Below are 19,056 nucleotides of genomic sequence, written 5' to 3'. Positions count from 1 at the left end.
GACCATGCCGGATTGAGATCCTAACATGCACAAGATTGTATCCTGGAAATAAAAAGTCACAAATCTGCATTTGCATACAAGGAAGAGGTAAAAGTAAGACAGGAAACATGGAATCATGTGGCTGATAAATGTGTAGGTCTTATGATTAACTTAGAGTTGTAAAGAATAGTTTTCTGGACTTATGGAAGAATCTTACAAAAAATGATTTAGCAGTTTCTAGTGACTCAATGTAGATAAGCGGCAGAAAGCTTACCTGTTGTATGATTCGTCACTGCCCATTGTCTCAATAAGAACATAAAAATCATACATCGAAGAAGGTAATGGATTTCGAACACCTTCTAAGTGAGTCAAAGCCTGTTGTGGTCAATGTAAAGAGCGTGGTTAAAAGAACAACATAGATGACACGAGCTAACCACAAAATTTTCTTGAAAATGCTAGTGTTAATCTTGGAGAATTAGAATAAATGAAAATAAAAATGCTTATCAATGAATCATTAAAAGCAGCATTACAATCTTAAAATTACAGAAATGATTTTGTAGGCTACCATACAAACCAGTATTCTACAGACATGGATATAGGAAATTAGGAATCAGAAGTGAACATGTGTCCAGGAGACACAGCAAGCTCTAAAAGAAATGGATTTCAGATTCTCACAAGAAAATAAATTATTAAAGAAATGAAATATCTTGTGAATTGCATAATTTATTTACCGATACAATATCAGAACTAATATTTAAAAAAATAAAAAAAAAAGGGACAGAGAGAGAGAGAAGAAGAAGAAGAAGAAAAATGGGAGGACAAAATCAGGGATGAATATGAGCTACCATCCTACTGGACTTCTGATGCAGTAATGCTTTCTTGGATGAGCACGAACCTGTTTGGAAGCCCAGACCATAAGACCAAGATGAACTGGGTCCAAATCTGGTTTCGGTCCAATAGGATATTTAGGCATTAATTTGGGGTTATTTATGTAATCTGAATTAATTTATGGAAGTTAGATAACGAAAGTAGCAGTACGAGGTTAGTAGTAGTAGGAGGTTGAATTTAAAATACTTTCAAATTCTGTTTTAGTTTTAGATTGTGATGAGAAAACAGTAGTCTTTGAGTCTTTATATGTAAGCTTACCCCATCCCCATCGATTCAGGATTGGGAAAGTTTATTTTGTTTGGTGGCTGCTGTGACTACTGGATAAAGCTTGGAGGTTGCTCGACTGGTTCTCCCTTCTTCCCTTTGGCCGACTCTCTATCTGAGTTCCTCTTAGGTGAGATCTTTTCTCCCACCACTCCTTTACTTATCTATTCTTTCTTTTCTTTTCTTCCATCCTTCCTTTCAGACTTGGGCAGAACCCCTGTTTCTGGTAAAGTTTCTGCCATCTTATTTCTTCCGTAGCTCACCCATCACTTGCTATTTTGATGTCAAGTTTTACAACTAGCTTTCTACTGCTTCATTCATGTTTTGAGATCTAGGTTCCCTGCCTGTTTTCTGGTTCCAATGCATTTGTTCCTTAGCAGCATCTTAACCCCTATTATTTTAATATTTGCTGGCTTTGGATTAGTTACCAGGGCTGGCGATTTCACTCATAAAGTTTCATCATCATCTGACATTTCCTTGAGCAGTTACAGCTCCATCAGTGGAATAGGTTACCGCTGGTTGTGTTTGATCGGGAGGTTAAGGACAACCAAGGTTTGTAATTTACGGTTAAGAGCTTCTTTATTACGGTTCAGTCCTAGCTTGTGTGTGCTATAGGGTTTGGAACCTGGGGTTGCATTAACTTTTCTTATTTATCTATTTTGGCTGTATTACCAAGATTACATAAATACCCTATCAATATAACATATCATTAAGAGTCCCCTCCCCCCTCTCTCAAGCTGGAGCATAAACATCATCCATTCCCAGATTAAAACAAAATTGAAGAAAAACACTCTTGAAAAGTAGGTCTGTAAAGACATCACCAACTGATTAGAAGAATTGACAAATGGAGTAGGCAATCTTATGCAGCACTTTATCCTGAACAAAATGGCAGTCCCCCATTATATGCTTAAGTTCTCTCATGAAAAACCATTGCTAGCAATGTAGATTGCAGCCTGATTATTACAGACCATCTCCATTGGCTGATTGATAGGAAATCCCAGTTCCTGCATTAGAGACTTCAACCACATCAATTTGCATGCAGTATAAGCCATAACATAATCTTAACTTTTACCTCTACGAAAAAAACCCTGCCCTTTTCCTTTGCTACTAGGAGAGTAAGCAACTTCTATTACCGGACCTTGAGTCAAATTGTCGGTTAGGCCACTCCGAAAGCAGTCCAATCTATATCAACTCGTAGGAAAGAGCATAGCTAAATGAATATTTTCTATCTTTTCCATCTAGAAGCTTTCTGTAGGGAAAAGATGGATTTATGACATGTGCTAGATGTATATTTATTAAAGGACATAAAGGGAAAGGAAATCCAGAATGCTCCCTCAAAGATCAACTGTTAAGTATTTAACTTCGTGTCCAACAGGGACACTATTACCATTCATACATCCATCAAACACAATTCCTGATCTGCTACATAGGCAACAACATTTTGACACATGTCCCACTAGTTAAATAGAAAAAACCTCGCCTCCTACCTTTCTTTTCATCTTCTTCTTCAACACAAATGGAGGGGTCTGTGGATTTCACCAGGCATTCCCTGCTCCAGTGCAACTCTTTTCTTTTCCTCTCCAGTGAAATTGAAACCAGAAACCTTAAACCTCAAACTCCATTAAGACAGAAACCTAAAAGCATCCAAACTGAATGGCAGGAGTGGCCAACACTGTGAAGTGTGAATAACAGTTGTGGTTGCTGCTATCATGCATGACAGCAAAGTTTCCTGCCCAGAACCTCCTGGTTGTGTGAATGTCGGCTGATGGTAATTGCTTGAAGGAAGGAAAAATATTTTGTCGTGGGTAATTTTGTTAAAAGGGCAATATGTCTTGATTCTTTGTACAACACAGCAACTTTGCAACCAACCAACCATGTACATGACAAGACAGTGAATTATCTCCTATTCTAAATAAGTTACATTTATATCACACAACTCATAAGTCATAACCAAACATACACTGAGAAGAATTGGAAAAATTAAGAAAACTCAGGTTGATTAGATTGAACTGAGTAAGGAGTTCATTTTTTTTCTGTAACCTTTAAGTCAGCCATCTGGACAATCCCCCAAGGCCCAATCAATCTTATCATATGTAAAGGAACAATTATCTCATCTTTTGGTTCCCAATTCTATTAGTTTGAATGTCACCACTAACCCTGATGAGACTCACTACTACAAGGTTGGGTCCAGGACTATGCTGGAATTGCACAAACATTTCTCTCCTTGATATTTAATCTGTATGACAATAAAGGCATTAATCAACCACCAGTGACAGAGAGAAGAAGAAGAGAAAGAGAGAGAGAAGTCGAAGGAGAGAAGAATACTGCCCACGGTTGTGAACAATCCACTCAAACCGTGGGGGTGAGAGTGAGAGATATATTTATAATAACCAATTATAACTAGTCCACCAACAATAAGTTACTACTCCTCTAATGCCTAAAACACCCCTCACAACTTAGCATGTAAACTAAGACTAACTCAACATATAAACTAACACTTCACCAAACCGTGACTAACTCAATAATCTGAATAAGGATTTATTCAGTCAAAAGCACAGGTGAGGTGTTAAATATTGTAGTGTTGAAAGAAGTGGCTTCTAGAAGGAGTTTATAATAATTGTTAAGGGAGAAAAAAGAAACTACAAGGGATAATGGTAGGTGAGAAAAGTTCTGGGCCGAAATTTACTATCCCAAATCCAACTGTTACAAGATGGAAGCTGAGCTATTAGTACCAGTACCATGTAGCCAACCATAGCCAAATATCCCAAATCCCACATTGCAGGACATAGCAGATATTGTGGACTGGAAAACTTTGTCCATTCAAAAATTGGTTTGGAAATACATGCACTAATTAAAACAACTACACAAGGCAGTTCAGAAAGGAATTCTTCAAATGCAACTTAAAAATATGAGGTTGCAAGATGGAGGCACCCAATATGTTCATAACACACAAGATTATGTACATGGAATGTAAAAGAGGAAATTCATTTCAACAACAAAACGCAAGTGACTCATCTTATGAACATACCAGATCCATAGAATGGCTATCTAAAAATTCAAATGCAGAGAGAACCTCCCCAAGCTTTCTCCGGGCTTCCATTAGGAGTTTCTGGGAGCACGGACCAAAGCATTAGTTGAGAAAAGACTGCTACATCCATTTCTGGACATAAACTGAGAAGTTAAACAACCAAATGAGAAAACAGATATACAATGTGAGCTTTGTGTATGTGTTCTAAATTCATGCACATATATGATAATCGATGGATTGCAGTAAATGTGTATGGAAAATCTGAGTTCAAGCAATCATGGCTCCACAACCACAAAAATATGCCGATTCCTTTCAATCATGTAAACCGTTCATTGCAGTGGCATCTGGAATTAAATGGAGGAATTCAAAGATGGTAGCTTTGCCATTATGTTTGAGAAACATAGGATCGATAAATATAAAAGACTTCAAACAAATAGCGGCACAGCAAACAGGGGGGGGGGGGGAATCAATGGCACCTCAGGCTAAGTACCTCTAATTGCAACTGGTTGAAAACTAATAACAGAAGGACTTGACATTAGACATCATCCCCTGTACTAGAACTAGAAGAGAAATTTTCTTTCATTTTTTTTAAGGGGGGGGGGGTTCTGAGTACCTTAAGGGTGCATATCTCACACATATCCTCCGACCCAAACATTTAATTACCTAATACCTACCTAAATTTCAAAATAATCAGTGTTGTGGAGTTTCTTTTTCACCATTAAAAAAAACCCCCTTTATGACTTCAACTAAGGAAATCATGTTCCCATATAACAAATTGCACTAAGAAGAGGGTTCTAAAACCTTTCAAATAATTACAAGTATCTTATGATTAGAAAACATAATTCAAACTCAAGATTTATTCCCTAGATTGAGAAAGGACATAGTAGATTGAGATTTAATATAATTTGGCACCAGATAGAGTGGAATAGCAGAAAGGATCGATATAACAAAACCCATGTAGTCGATACAGAACTTAATTGAGTTCATCCATGGTAGCATATTATTGTTGTCTTGAAATTTCACACATTTTATTGGATAAATTCTGACATAACATGTTAGGTTTTATGATTTTAACAATTATGGATGACCTAGCTCAGGATTTCAACATACAGGCCTAATTCGATGCTTATGCACACAGGTAATTAGGATTTATTTTGGTTCGACTTTCAATGTCCCTTGATAAACTGATGGGTAAGATCAAATTTATCAACAGAAAACCTAGGAGGTCCATACATTGAATTAGATTTAAATTCTTTCTGGACTTTCCATGATGGAATTATAGGCATGGAACAAGAACTCGCCAAGATCTCGGTAATATCTTGGTATTTTGAATAGGCGAGACGAGATGGCAGGCGACATGGAAGAGTTACAAAATCTCGGTCGAGACCGATATCTCACCTAACCCCCCATATAAAAGTGTACAGAACTCGACCGAGACAGTCGAGATCTCGGCTGTCTCGATCATAACTGCCTCTGGTGTGCCAACTTGGACTCAAAACTTCATCTTTCTTCACAATTTTTTACGGAAAACCACTGCATAACTTCAACAAACGGGGAAACATTGATCCACATCAAGAATCTTGTGATTTGCAAAAGATTTGAACATTCCAAGTCCAAGGTGAACCATATTTCCCCAAATCTCTTCTTTTTCCAAAAAATATGTTCAAATCTTGGTGGTGTCAATTTAATATATGTTACACAACATTGACCGATTTATGACTTGATGGAGTCCGAATTATTTCTTTGTTAATTTTTTTTTGTTTTCTAGGAAAAAAAAATGAATTTCTTGCAAAACAATTGAAAAAAAAAAAAAAAAAAGATCAATAGTGATTGTTTGGAAGTGATTTTATTGTAACACCGTTGGATGCTCTACGGCCTCACAGAGTCACATTTTTTTCACCCATAAATTATATTATTTATTTTTCAGAAATTATAAAATATTATAAAAAAATTCAAAAAATATCAAATATTAAGGAAAAATATCTGATTTTGATGGAAAATTATTTGCAACATATGTACTATATGTCAAAATATCTGATTTTGTGGACGACATATTCACAATCCCAACCCAGCCATACATGCCGATGGTAGTTCAACAGTCACTGGCAGTAGTAGTGGATCGATCTCATCGCAACCGCCTCTTCCATACCCTAGGATAGGGCCCCTTCAGTTAGTTGATGACAACACTTATATGAATTGTGTGGAAGACTATGTGCGATTCTTCAGCAGCACTATGACATGGGAATCCTATATGGCACATTCAGAGGAATACTTGATTCAGCAATATGGCTTGGGATGATAGATGTATATGTTAAGATTGATGTATTTTACACTTTTACAATTCTAATGCTAATTTAATTTGTTTTATATTAATCGTATGCTTTGATTGCTTTATATTACTAAATTATATGTAGAATAGGGCCTAATAGTACATCATAGGCTACCAAACTATACTCGCTATCTCCAAACTAGTCAAACTCCTATTTGGACTTTGATTTGGACAATCTGATAGTGTCATTGTGTTTAAATGGCCCAAAATAGGCTGTATGGCAAGTTTCATGACCAAACTTGGTCAAAAACCCACCGAAACCAACTACCAAGTTAAAAAAAAAAGATGCACCAACTTGCCAAGATCTCGATCTAACTCAGTTTTCTGGCTGGGCGAAACCAACACCGAAACCGAGTTCTCGAACCATGATTATAGGTCAAACTCGCTATTGGGTTGTGCACTCTGTTGCTGTTGTTGTAGTATCAGTAAGCTTGGATCGTTCTCTTTCTCTTTTTAATAAACCCAAAAAAAAATTATAGGAAAGAGTGTAAGACTAACATGGTAACATCCATAATGGAAATGTCTGTTTTGGTTTAATTATGCAGCTTCATTTTTTGGTGAATAAAAAAATTCATAAACTAAGGAAAGAGGGGCCCCATAGGGGGAAAAACAAAAGCCCACAGCTAAGAACACTCCAGCTAGAAGGAGCTGAAGCTGAAACAGAGACATTTGAAAGACCTCAGGAGACAACAATAAGTCTGTTCCTTGGGGTGTCCGAACAAAAGGAGGGGGGGGGGGGGCAGACAATAATTTGGAAGAGATTACAAAGGAAAGGGAATCCCAAATCTGTTGATAGGAACGAGAATTGGAGGTCCATTTCTTAATATTCCGCTCCATCCAAACATGGTTAAGGGCAGCACAGAAGGCCATCTTTCCCACAGTGTCACAGATAGAGGATCCACCAAAAGTCATATCAACCCAAATCCATTCTCTAGAGAAGTTGAGGATCCTTCTAGGGGAAGGCCAGCACTTGGACAGGATGCCTTTCTAGATGGCCTTGGAGGTAGGACAATCAAAGAAAAGATGATCCGTGTCTTCAAGATTGCTCCAACAAAGACAGCAGGTATTGGAAACCTGGATATGGCGCCTACGAAGAAAAGCTTGCGTAGGAAGACAATCAGAGAAGACTCTCCAAGCAGTGAAGCAGTGCCAAGGGATGTGATGCTTGAACCAAAGCAACTTCCTCCAGATAGCAGTCGAACCTTTGTGCCGGATAAGATTCCAAGCTCCCTTAGAAGAGAAAATGTGAGAGTTGTTTGCAGTCCATGAGACACAATCTCCCCTAGAAGGCAGCAGTCTTCTGCGGATTGACTGAAGATCATTCCAAATAAGGGCTAGGGGCATGGAAGAGGTTGGGGGGGGGGGGGGGAGCAGTCATTCAGGTGGATGATGTCAGCAACAAGAGCCTGCCTATGGAGACCGGTTGCATAGATCGTCCTTGGATGATGTCACCTAATTTATTCCTCTTTAGATTGAAGAATAGTTTTTTAAGTAAGATCTAAATTATCTTTTCCGGTGCATAGACCTGTTCTTGGTAGCAACTCAATGAGGATTTTCATGTAAATTTCATTACAAACCTATAATTTCCAAAGAGGCTCTCTAAGAAATTGATCCCCTGCATTCAAAACCTAGGTGACAGTACAACATACAAAAAAACATTATGTTTTTTGGACTATGCACAACTCATCATAATTTACCAATAGAAGTGGAGAGGAGATGCATCTAGGTTGCTTCACGTAGGATAAGGATCATTTATCATGGATAATGTCAATTAGGATCCTTCAATCAGCCGACAAGGACCATACCCTTGTGAAAGTAACATAAATTCTTCAACAGAATCCCTGTTCTCCTCTTCTATTGTTGCTGCAAGTCAAGCATCTAAATGCATTCACAATTGTAACAAACTTGCAAGAACTTTAGAAGTTAATCAGCATGATGCAACATGCAAGATTATTATGTACAGCAGATGTAAGCTTTTTAGCTTCTATGCCCCAAAACAATTTGCTTTATATCTTTAAGAAACATTTTTCTTTAAATTTTATAATCTAAATTCTAAACCAAGAAAGTTGCATGAACTTTGTTTCCCTCCTCAGCTGAGATCATTTTGACAGAATAATTGAGTAGACAATTTTCTATAATCGACAAAATAATCTTTAGAAGCAAGAAAAACTAGATTAACACCATGAAGTCGGAAAGATCAGCCAACAAATGTGTGAAAAAATAAAGTTTGAGAAAAGAGCATACCTGACAAGAAAAATAATCTTTACAAGCAAGAAAAGCCAGATTTACTGAAGACAGCTTGGGAGGGGTAAGAATTGAAACCTTAGTTACAATTCCCAAGGATCCTTCACTTCCTACACAATGAGGTGAGGTCACATGTACTTAATCTCCACTAAGATAACTGTTGTTGACACTGAAGTAGCAACTGATCATCTTTAGTATACCTATAAATAACTGTTTCAAATCATATCCTGTATTATCTTTTCGTAAAGTCCCAAGCATGTCAAGCACTGTACCATTTGCTAGGACAGCTTCAAGACCTGAAGCAGTAAAAAGATGAGCATGATGGAAATGAGTCCATTTAGTCAATAAATTAAGCATTAGGAATAATAATTTTCATATGCATGGTTGTTTAGGCCTTAAAAAATGCAACCTTCTAGTGTTTTTTCTGTTTTGACAAGGTATGAAATGTACAGAGAACATAGAACACATAGCATAATGCATAAGACAAAAGGTAAAGAAATAAAAGCCTTAACTGACGGTCCAATAAACAATTATTACAGTCCCTGTAGATGCAAATACTAAAATTACAAGTAAAACTCTTTAAAGTGCATTTACCATTCCTTTATGTCAGCCGTTACATAATTAAATGTGTAAGTAAGCGATGATATGCATAACTTTGATTTTCCACGATTAGCCCCCAAGCCCAAGTAAACTAATAAATTTCGGATAACCAATTTGGTTTTATGCCATAAAGATCAACCACGGAAGCTATTTATTTTCTTAGGAGGCTAATGGAAAAATTTAGAGAATGTAAAAAGGATCTCCATATGGTGGATGCCCATAATAACCAACGAATGGCAAGTGTTTTTCCTTGTGTATATCTTATTTCAATGGGAACTTGATAAGTCGATCCGCCTACACGTCTTGCTTTTACTGCATATCGCGAGTTACTCCATGTATTGCTTGTCGTAAAACAAATAGTGGATTTGTTTCTGTCTTCTGTTTAATCTTTTTCACGTCTCGATAGATAATTTGATAAGCCAATGATTTTTTATATTGACTTAGAGAGTTATTTGGCAAGTACTAGATAAGAAAAGTGTTTTGAGTAACTATGTGGACATAATAAAAAATATATAATGTAGCAACTAATGTAAGAACCGAGGCGGTAAGGTAGTGAATTCCCAATCGCAATTAGATTTAGATTACATCAAGGATCAGCTTTAAGCCCATATTTGTTTGTGCTAGTCATATACAAGCTAACTAGAAACATTTAAGATCAGATCCCTTGGTGTATATTTTTTTCTGATGATATTGTTTTGGTGGATGAAACAAAAGCAAGGATAAATGAAAAGTTGGATTTATGGAAACCAACCTTGTTATCAAAAGGTTTTAAGATAAGGAGAACAAAAACAGAGTTTATGATGTATAATTTTAGTAACAAAAGGACTGAAAGGGAGGTGGTGAAAATTGATGATAGGGAAATACCACAAAGTGAAAATTTTAAGTACCTAGGTTCAATCATAAATGTTAGAGTGTGTGTCTCGACACCCATGGACCTCTGTACTGTGGGATTAGGTCTAAGGTTATGCCTAAGTAGTTTAGATAATGTTTCTTATCTTTCCTATTGTAATTAGACTTGTTAGGTTAGGTAGGACTTTTATTTCTTCTTTACATTGTAGTCGTAATTAAGCCTTTGACTCTTAGTAGGCTGCTACTAAGAGTCAGCCTAAATGATAAAGCAGCTGTCTGCGATAGGGATCTTATCTCTCTATCGCCAAGCCTTCTCTCCCACTTTGATTCTCTCCATTCTCTTCTTCTCTTCTCCCCATCTCTCCTCTTCTAGTTATCCAAGGTTATGGTACTGTTTCAATAAATAAAGAAGAACAAATAGAAGATGATGTTGCACAAAGAATTAGAATAGGGTGGATGAAGTGGAGGGGTGCATCCGGAGTGTTGTGTGATCGACGTATATTTTTAAAAATCACGAAAATTTTATAAGACAGTAATACAACCAAAAATGATGTATGAAGCTGAATGTTGGGCAATGAAAATACAACATATACACAAACTTTGTGTAGCTGAAATGAGGATGTTGGGTTGGATGAGTGATAAAACTAGAAAAGATAAAATAAGAAATGAACAAATTAGAGTTAATTTCGGAGTAGCTCCAAGCCTCCAATACATGATAAGTTGCATGAAAGTCTGAAGAAATAATGATAATAATGGCTTGTGTAGAGCAATGAGCCCTCCACGATTTATTTACAATAGTAAATCCATAAGAAACCAATTACAATTAGAACTCTAACTCTAACTAGCTGACCAGGCAACATAGTAGAGCTAGGAATATAACTAGGAATAGGAATAAACAACTAAATAGAAAAAACAACCCCATGGGTCGACCCATGTCATACGGAAAGCCCATATTCCAACACTCCCCCTCAAGTTGGTGCATAAATATCTGTCATGCCCAACTTGCACACTAGAGGTTGAAAAACTTTTCCACTTAATCCTTTTGTGAACACATCAGCCAACTGGTCTCCAGATCATTGTTGTCATGGCGTCGCCATGGCGTCCTAGTGCTGGAGAAGGTTGCATGGCGACCTACGCCATGGCGTCCCGCTTTGATTTCTTCTTCCTGTCTCTCTTTCCCTCTTCGATTTCTTCTTCCTGTCTTCGATTTCTTCTTCCCTCTTCGATTTCTTTCGATTTCTTCTTTCCCTCTTCGATTTCTTCTTCGATTTCTTCTTCCTGTCTTCTTTCCCTCTTCGATTTCTTCTTTCTCTCTTCGATTTCTTTCGATTTCTTCTTTCCCTCTTCGATTTCTGAATTTTCTTCTTAAAACTTGAGAAATAATAGAGAAAAAATAAAACATGGCTTGAGTATACATCTATTAAAACATTAAAAATAGAGAAAATAAAAAATAAAACATGGTCGACATGCTCGCCATGGCGGGCGACATGTCGATATATCGACGTGACACCCCTCCACCGACTTGGATCGCTGTGACGCCGTGACAACTATGCTCCAGATTGCACATAAGGAACGCAAATAGTCCCATTATCCAAATTCTCCTTGATAAAATGACGGTCAATTTCAATATGTTTCGTCCTATCATGCTGCACTGGATTATGGGCAATACTTATTGCTGATTTGCTGTCGCAGTAGAGTCGCAAAGGTAGAGTAATAGGAATGCTCAAATCTTGTAACAAGGTTTTGAGCCACAATAGTTCACAAATACCAAGAGCCATAGCTCTAAATTCAGCCTCTGCACTTGAACGGGCCACCACCGTTTGCTTCTTGTTGCGCTATATAACACAATTTCCACCCACAAATGTACAGTAACCTGTGGTGGATTTTCGATCAGGGGAACCAGCCCAGTCTGAATCAGTGTAAGCCTCAATCTGTAGATGATCATGACGGGATAATAACACACCTTTACCAGGTGCTAACTTCAAGTATCGTAAAATCCAGAGTACTGCTTCCATATGATTAGACCGAGGATCATGCATAAATTGACTGATAAGACTCACAGCATAGGCAATGTCAGGCCGAGTGTGAGATAAATAAATGAGTCGCCCGACTAACCTCTAATATCTCCCTTTGTCTACTGGTTCACCATCAGTGTCTCAGAAACGAGCATTTGCCTCAATAGGCGTATCAACAGGAGAACAGCCTAACATCCTAGTTTCAGACAGAAGATGTAGAGTATACTTACGTTGAGATAAGAATAGCCTTTGAGAAGAATGAGCCACTTCAATCCCTAGAAAGTAGCGAAGTATGCCTAGATCCTTGTTCTCAAATTCCTTGGCCAAATATGTCTTCAACTTGGAAATTTCAGTAGGGTTATTTCCAGTTACAACTATATCATCAACATATACTATGAGGAGAGTTATAATGCTGTCTGATTTCTTGATGAATAAGGTGTCAGGTGTGGTCTGGGTTGCTTTGGTTTTAACCAAATGTCAACATTGCCGTCTGAAAGCAACCAAACCATGCACGTGGTGAATGTTTCAGGCCATACAAAGCACGCTTAAGTTTACAAACCTTGCCGTGAGTTGCAGCAGATGAAAACCCAGGAGGAACATCCATATATACTTATTCCTCTAATTCACCATGGAGGAAGGCATTTTTAAGATCACGTTGCTGTAGACTCCATCCTAAGTTCACAGCACAAGAGAGAATTACCCTGATAGTATTCATTTTAGCAACAGGTGCAAAAGTTTCCAAATAATCTATCCCATATGTCTGAGTAAATCCGCAAGCAACCAGCCTTGCTTTAAAACGGTCAACAGTTCCATCAGTTTTCTGTTTAATTACAAATACCCACTTGCAGCCAACAGTCTTCTTCTGTGGTGGAAGTGTGACAAGATCCCATGTACCACTCTTCTTAAGAGCTTGCATTTCTTCGACCATGGCCTCTTTTCACCTAGTATCTGCAAATGCCTCCTGCCAAGTCTGTGGTATAGAAACAGAGGATAAAGAGGAAACAAAAGCACGAAATGAGGGGGATAAAAACTCATACGAAACAACCTGTGAAATTGGATGTTGCGTACAAGACTTTTTTCCTTTCCTCAGAGCAATGGGTAGGTCAAGTGATGGATCAGAAATAATAGGAGAAGGATCTAAAGGATCAGAAATCTTATCAGAGGAAGTGTCATTCGGTCCTGGTTCAGAGGAGAACTCTTGGTGTGGTAATACTGCAGTGGTAGGCTGTCTTTGCCCTTTTTTCTTTCTATAATACTGCTGATTAAAGTCTTTCTCTGGCTGTACCTGCTGCTCCCCCTGGACATCATCATCTAAAGATACATGGAAACCATCAATGGGTTCATCTAGAGGAGGTGGAATAGTAACCGGCACATCTTCTAGAGTAGGTGTAGACTCCCCCTGAAGAGGTGCCGAGGAGGGAAAGAAAGCCACCGCCTCATGAAAAACGACATCCATGGAAACAAAAACACAACAAGAGGTAGGGTGATAACACTTATACCCTTTTTTAGTGGGAGAATAACCAATGAAAATGCAGCGGAGACCACGAGGATCAAGCTTACCATGGGCATAGTGATTCCTAACAAAACAAACACACCCGAAAATCTTGGGCGGAATAATATATGAAGAAGACCCCTTTAAAAGATCAAGAGGGGACCTGTAGTCAAGGACCCGAGAGGGCATTCTGTTGATAAGGTAAGTAGCTATTAAAACAGCCTCACCCCAAAAATGAGAAGGGACATGCATCTCAAACATAATAGAGCGAGCCACATCAAGGAGATGTCTATTTTTGCGTTCAGACACTCCATTTTGGGGTGGAGTGTCAACGCAACTGGTTTAATGAATAATACCTGGAGTAACAAGAAATAACTAAAATGCTCCATCTAAATATTCACGACCATTATCACTCCGGAGAGTTTGAATGGTGGCTTGAAACTGAGTTTGAACCAAGCTATAAAAAACTTTAAAACAAGAGAACACTTCACTTTTGTGTCGTATTAAATAAACCCAGGTGGTGCGTGTGAGACAATCAATAAAGGTGACAAACCACTTAAAACCAGAAATAGAAGATGTACGTGAGGGACCCCAAACATCAGAATGAATCATAGAAAATGGTTTAGAACATCTTTTATTGGAACTAGAATAAACAGAACGAGTTTGTTTTGCAAAAACACAAGCCTCACATAATAAAGAGTGAGGATTACAATGTTGAAATAAAATAGGAAAAAATCTTAGCTAATGTTCCTAAAGGTGGATGGCCCAATCAACGATACCAACGATGCAGTTCAGATAAATGATGGTCAGCGGAAGTAGCAGTAAGAGCTTGTCTAGACTTAGCAGCAGCAGTATTAGAGATAAGATCATCGTCAAGCAAATAAAGGCCACCACGCATTTTACCAGTTCCAATCGTTTTCCCTGTCCCCAAGTCCTAAAAGACACAATGTGAAGGATAAAAAATAGCTTTACAATTTAGATCAGAGGTCAAACTTCTGATAGAAAGCAAATTAGAAGTTAACATAGGGACATGCAAAACAGAGGACAAAGATAAAGAAGGAGAGCAATGGATGGCCCCCTTCCCGGATACAGAGGAAAGAGAACCATCGGCTATTTTAATTTTATCTTTGCCTGAACAAGGAGAATAACGAAAAAACAAATTAGATGTACCAGTCATGTGGTCAGTAGCTCCTGAATCAATTATCCAAGGATGAGATAATGCCGAAGCACACTGACCAGCAAAAGAAATACCTGGTTTGGAGAAAACAAGGATGGATTCAGAAGAGGGAACCACAGTCGAGGTAGAGGCAGATGCAGATGAAGATGCAAGAGATCCAAAGTTTGTCTTCATGCAACGAAAAACAGCAAGTTCCTCTGCAGAAAGGGTAGTAGTAGGGGCTGTTTCAATAGCTTCAGAAAGGTGAGCCTGTGTGCCACCACGACCACAGCCTCGACCACGACCACCACCATGACCATCAGATGAATCAGACGGCCGACCATGCAACTTCCAGCAATAATCCACAGTATGTCGTTCTTTTCCACAATGGGTACACTTAAGAGGTTCCTTCTCAGATGAGGAACGGGTACCAGTATTCGAAGAGCCACCCCCAGAAGAAATTAAAGCAGATATCTCTGGCTGTGTAGTTGGTAACATGGTGGAACGACGAGTATCTTCCAATTGTATCAAAGAGTAGGCTTGCTCCAAAGTGGGAAAAGGTGAACGACTCAGAACTTGAGACCGAAGCTGATCATATTCCACATTAAGGCCAGTCAAAAAAGTGTATACTCTGAATTTGTCCTCCCTAAGCTGAAATTTGGTAATATCAGAAGGACAATCAAGCTGAAAGTTATCATAATAGTCAAGCTCCTGCCACAGACTACGGAGTTCACAGTAATATTCGGATAAGGTCAGTTCACCCTATTTGGTTGTATGAATTTTCCGTTGAATATCATAAACTTGTGCATCATTCCCTACCTGGGAATAGGTACCCTTAGAAGCTTTCCAAATTTTTGCAGCTGAATCAAGTAGTGTATAGCCACGGGCAATGGAAGGAGTCATTGCACTGAGAAGAAAAGACATAACAAGAGAGTTACTTGAACTCCACTTGTCTTGTAATGAACCAGCCTCACTTGGCTTGACAGTGGTACCATAGATATATCCCTTATAACCCCTTGCATCAATGGAAAGAAAAACTGATGTGGACCAGAGTAAATAATTGGTGCCATCGAGCTTCACTGGGCTGACTAGAAAAGAGGGATAATCATGATGATTCCCTTGTGCAGTAGTTTGGCCAGTGGCCACTATAGAGACTTCTGAATCAGGCATATTGATCACAAAAAAAAATCCAAAAACAGCCAAGAAAATTGCAGATATCGATTCCAAAAAAGTGCAGAAATCGAGGAATCGATTTCTGCAAAAAGGAGATCTTGGCTCGTGATGGAATACTGGTTCTGCTTAAGTATAGTGAAGAAAAACTGAGAAGAACAAAAAATCTGCAGGAATTCTGGAAACCGAGAACTGCAGAAACAAAAAAACCAGATCTGTTGTGGCCGCAGGTCTGCAACAGGAAAAAAATACCTGCAGGTTTTTGAATAATCTGCAGGTCTTCAAAAAATTGCAGGGCTTCAAAAAATCTGCTGGTCTTCGAATAAAAAATTGCAGGTCTTCAAATAAAGTTGCAGGTCTTCAAATAAACTGCAGAGCTTCAATCTTCAGACATGAATCTCACGATTGTTGGAGATCATAAAAAAAGGAATACACGAAAGGAGGTAAGATTATGGGCAGGTACTAGATCATTATGAGATCACCTCAAAGTACCGCCTCCATAAAAGAAGAAGAAGAGAAAAGAGAAGGCTTTAGGGTTTCATTGGGTTTAGGGTTTTAGGAAGGGGAAGATGAGTGGGAGCAGAATTCAATCTCAAGTAGGGAGATCGATATTGGGATGTGAGAATTATCTCTCAGGTATCGTTTTCAGTTCTGATACCATGAAGAAATAATGATAATAATGGCTTGTGTAGAGCAATGAGCCCTCCACGATTTATTTATAATAGTAAATCCATAAGAAACCAATTACAATTAGAACTCTAACTCTAACTAGCTGACTAGGCAACATAGTAGAGCTAGGAATATAACTAGGAATAGGAATAAACAACTAAATAGAAAAAACACCCCCATGGGTCGACCCATGTCACACGGAAAGCCCATATTCCAACAAAGTCGTTTAAGGTGGCATGGACATGTACAACGGAGGCTTTTGAATGATTCAGTACGGAGGGGTGATTTGATTCAGATTGAAGGAGCTAAAAGAGCCGGGGATAGGCCTAAAATAACTCTATAAGAAATAGTAAGGAAAAACATGCATAGAGAAGGGCTAGTAACAAGTATGACTTTGAATAGAGTTTACTGGAGAAAAAGAGTCTATGTAGCCAGCCCCATTTAGTTGGGATAAGGCTGAGTTGAGTTGAGACCCCAAGCCAAAGTAAGTGAGGAAGTGTCATTCAGTTGGCAGCTGGGTTAAAAAAAAACAAATTAGCTGAATCATGTTTTGTTTTTTTTGAAGCACAGCTCCTTACAATTCCTTATTTCAACCTCATACCTGAGCATTCCTTGAAGTAACACTGGAAATAACCCAGGTGCTGTGATAAATGAGCAACAGATAGAAATAAAAAAGAGTACAGTTGTAATGTAAAAAAAAAACATGAAATAGGATAATGCCAAGTAAAGTTGTATCAGGAAATCATAGGCAACAAAGATCCAAGAACTGGACAAAAATTGATGTTATTCCATCAATTTACCAATGAAGGAACCAGTGAGAGATCGATTGCAGCCAGGATCAACACGATAAGGATCTATTAATGGTGTGCAACACCAGCAAACCTTGAAGATGATTGGGAATTGAATTTGGTCTTCAAAGGGTATCTTCACAATAGTTTATTGCAGTCACAGAAACAGCACAGCAGTGTATATCGAACAGGGAAGGGAGGAGAAGAGAAGATAGAAGAAGGGGTTAGTGGGATGGGCTATCTCAGCCCTGGGTCTCTCACCCGCAGTTATCCCAGTTGTTGAACAGGGAATGTTCTCCCATTACCGATGGTAAGCTTGGCCACAAATTCTATTATTCAATTCTGATTCAAGTACAACTGATGGGGCCTTTTTATAGCTTGGCCTAAGCTTCACAAAATAGAAAGTTGAAAATTAGAAAGTAACGTAAAAGAAAACTACTATAAGCCTCTTACAAGAGAATATTGAGGCTTGCACACCAAGTAATCTAAGACTTGACTAAGTAAGACTTAACTAGGTAAACTGAAATAAAATTAGAAAGTAGACAAAAATAGAAACTTAAGTAAATAGTAACTAAATAAATCAGCAACAAAATCTGCCTTGTCTTGCTATCTTCAATGGGGCCCTCAGAATCTCAAATATTTTCTTGGATTTCCTTCTCCATACAAGGCTTGTGGACCCACAACACTGTTTTCAAGTGAACACTAGTTAGGGTACTATTCATGTGAACACTAACTTTTTTTTTTTTTTGAAGTCTGTTTTGACTTGTTCTTCATGCTTCTCTCTGAGCTGGGGATGCCTTAGGTGATGCTCCATCGAACCAACAAAAACTTGCCACATCATCAGACCAGGCTGCCTCTCACAGCAGTTGAATCCACAACCTTGCTGGGCTGGTTTTTGGGGCTTGTTCCTGAGGGTACATATGGACTTATGATCTACATCAGAAGGAAGAAAATGAACCATTTATGCAGACCTAAGTGGATGGAATTCTACATGTTCAGGAGGTGAAAATTGATAGGGCAGTACCAGAATTATAAGTTGTTGTTTATTTTGAATTGGTTTAGAGGGCTTCCCTAGGAAAGTATAAGGAGTTCGAAGGCTTGCAGAAGAGGGTAGAATAATATGGGGAGATTTGATGAAGATAGAGGAGTTATCAATCATTAAGGTTCTCATTAGAGAGAACCCAACAGGTCCTGATGTCTTTAGTTTGTCCTTGTTTTCTTGCTTATTTGCAGGTGGCGAAGGACAATTTGATAAAGTTCTTTCAACAGTTTTACAAGAGGGCAGATGGACTAGAGATCAAACATAGTTTACATATTTCCCATATAGAAAGCCAGCAAAGATGGAAAAGGGTAACATTGATCAGCCTAAACTCAAGGATGTATAAAATCATGACTAAGGTGCTAAGTACAAAACTTCAAGAGGATGGCCAAGGAAGTGATAAGACTGCACTGAAGAGATTTTATTGTAGGGAGACACATTCTGGTCAAGTATGCTAATAGCTTGTGAAGATATTGAACTAGTAATTGACAATAAGGGTGACCAAGCTAGATGGGTTCACAAATTAAGTCTTGAGAAGCATGTGAT

The 19,056-nt window shown here is 38.4% G+C and overlaps 1 protein-coding gene and 1 long non-coding RNA gene across 2 annotated transcripts in view; one reads left to right on the top strand and one right to left on the bottom strand.

The window, feature by feature from the left end:
- The window catches only part of LOC122661966 (D-2-hydroxyglutarate dehydrogenase, mitochondrial), a 43,723-nt gene that overhangs the window by 10,139 nt on the left and 14,528 nt on the right, over nt 1-19,056 (bottom strand). The window contains exons 7-10 of the mRNA XM_043857493.1: nt 8,933-9,028; nt 8,733-8,842; nt 4,160-4,240; nt 254-354 (exon numbers count right to left, since the gene is read on the bottom strand). Of these exons, the coding sequence (XP_043713428.1) occupies nt 254-354; nt 4,160-4,240; nt 8,733-8,842; nt 8,933-9,028 (388 nt within the window). The remainder of the gene's footprint in view (nt 1-253; nt 355-4,159; nt 4,241-8,732; nt 8,843-8,932; nt 9,029-19,056) is intronic.
- Nucleotides 1-19,056, top strand: part of LOC122661967 — a 27,935-nt gene extending 8,879 nt beyond the window's left edge. The window contains exons 2-3 of the long non-coding RNA XR_006332947.1: nt 11,254-11,262; nt 19,046-19,056. This is a non-coding gene — a long non-coding RNA (uncharacterized LOC122661967). The remainder of the gene's footprint in view (nt 1-11,253; nt 11,263-19,045) is intronic.

Source organism: Telopea speciosissima, chromosome 5 (genome assembly GCF_018873765.1).
Source record: "Telopea speciosissima isolate NSW1024214 ecotype Mountain lineage chromosome 5, Tspe_v1, whole genome shotgun sequence".
NCBI classification, from domain to species: Eukaryota; Viridiplantae; Streptophyta; class Magnoliopsida; order Proteales; family Proteaceae; genus Telopea; species Telopea speciosissima.
Note: the sequence above shows the minus strand (reverse complement) of the source record. Positions and strands in the feature narration are given on the sequence as shown.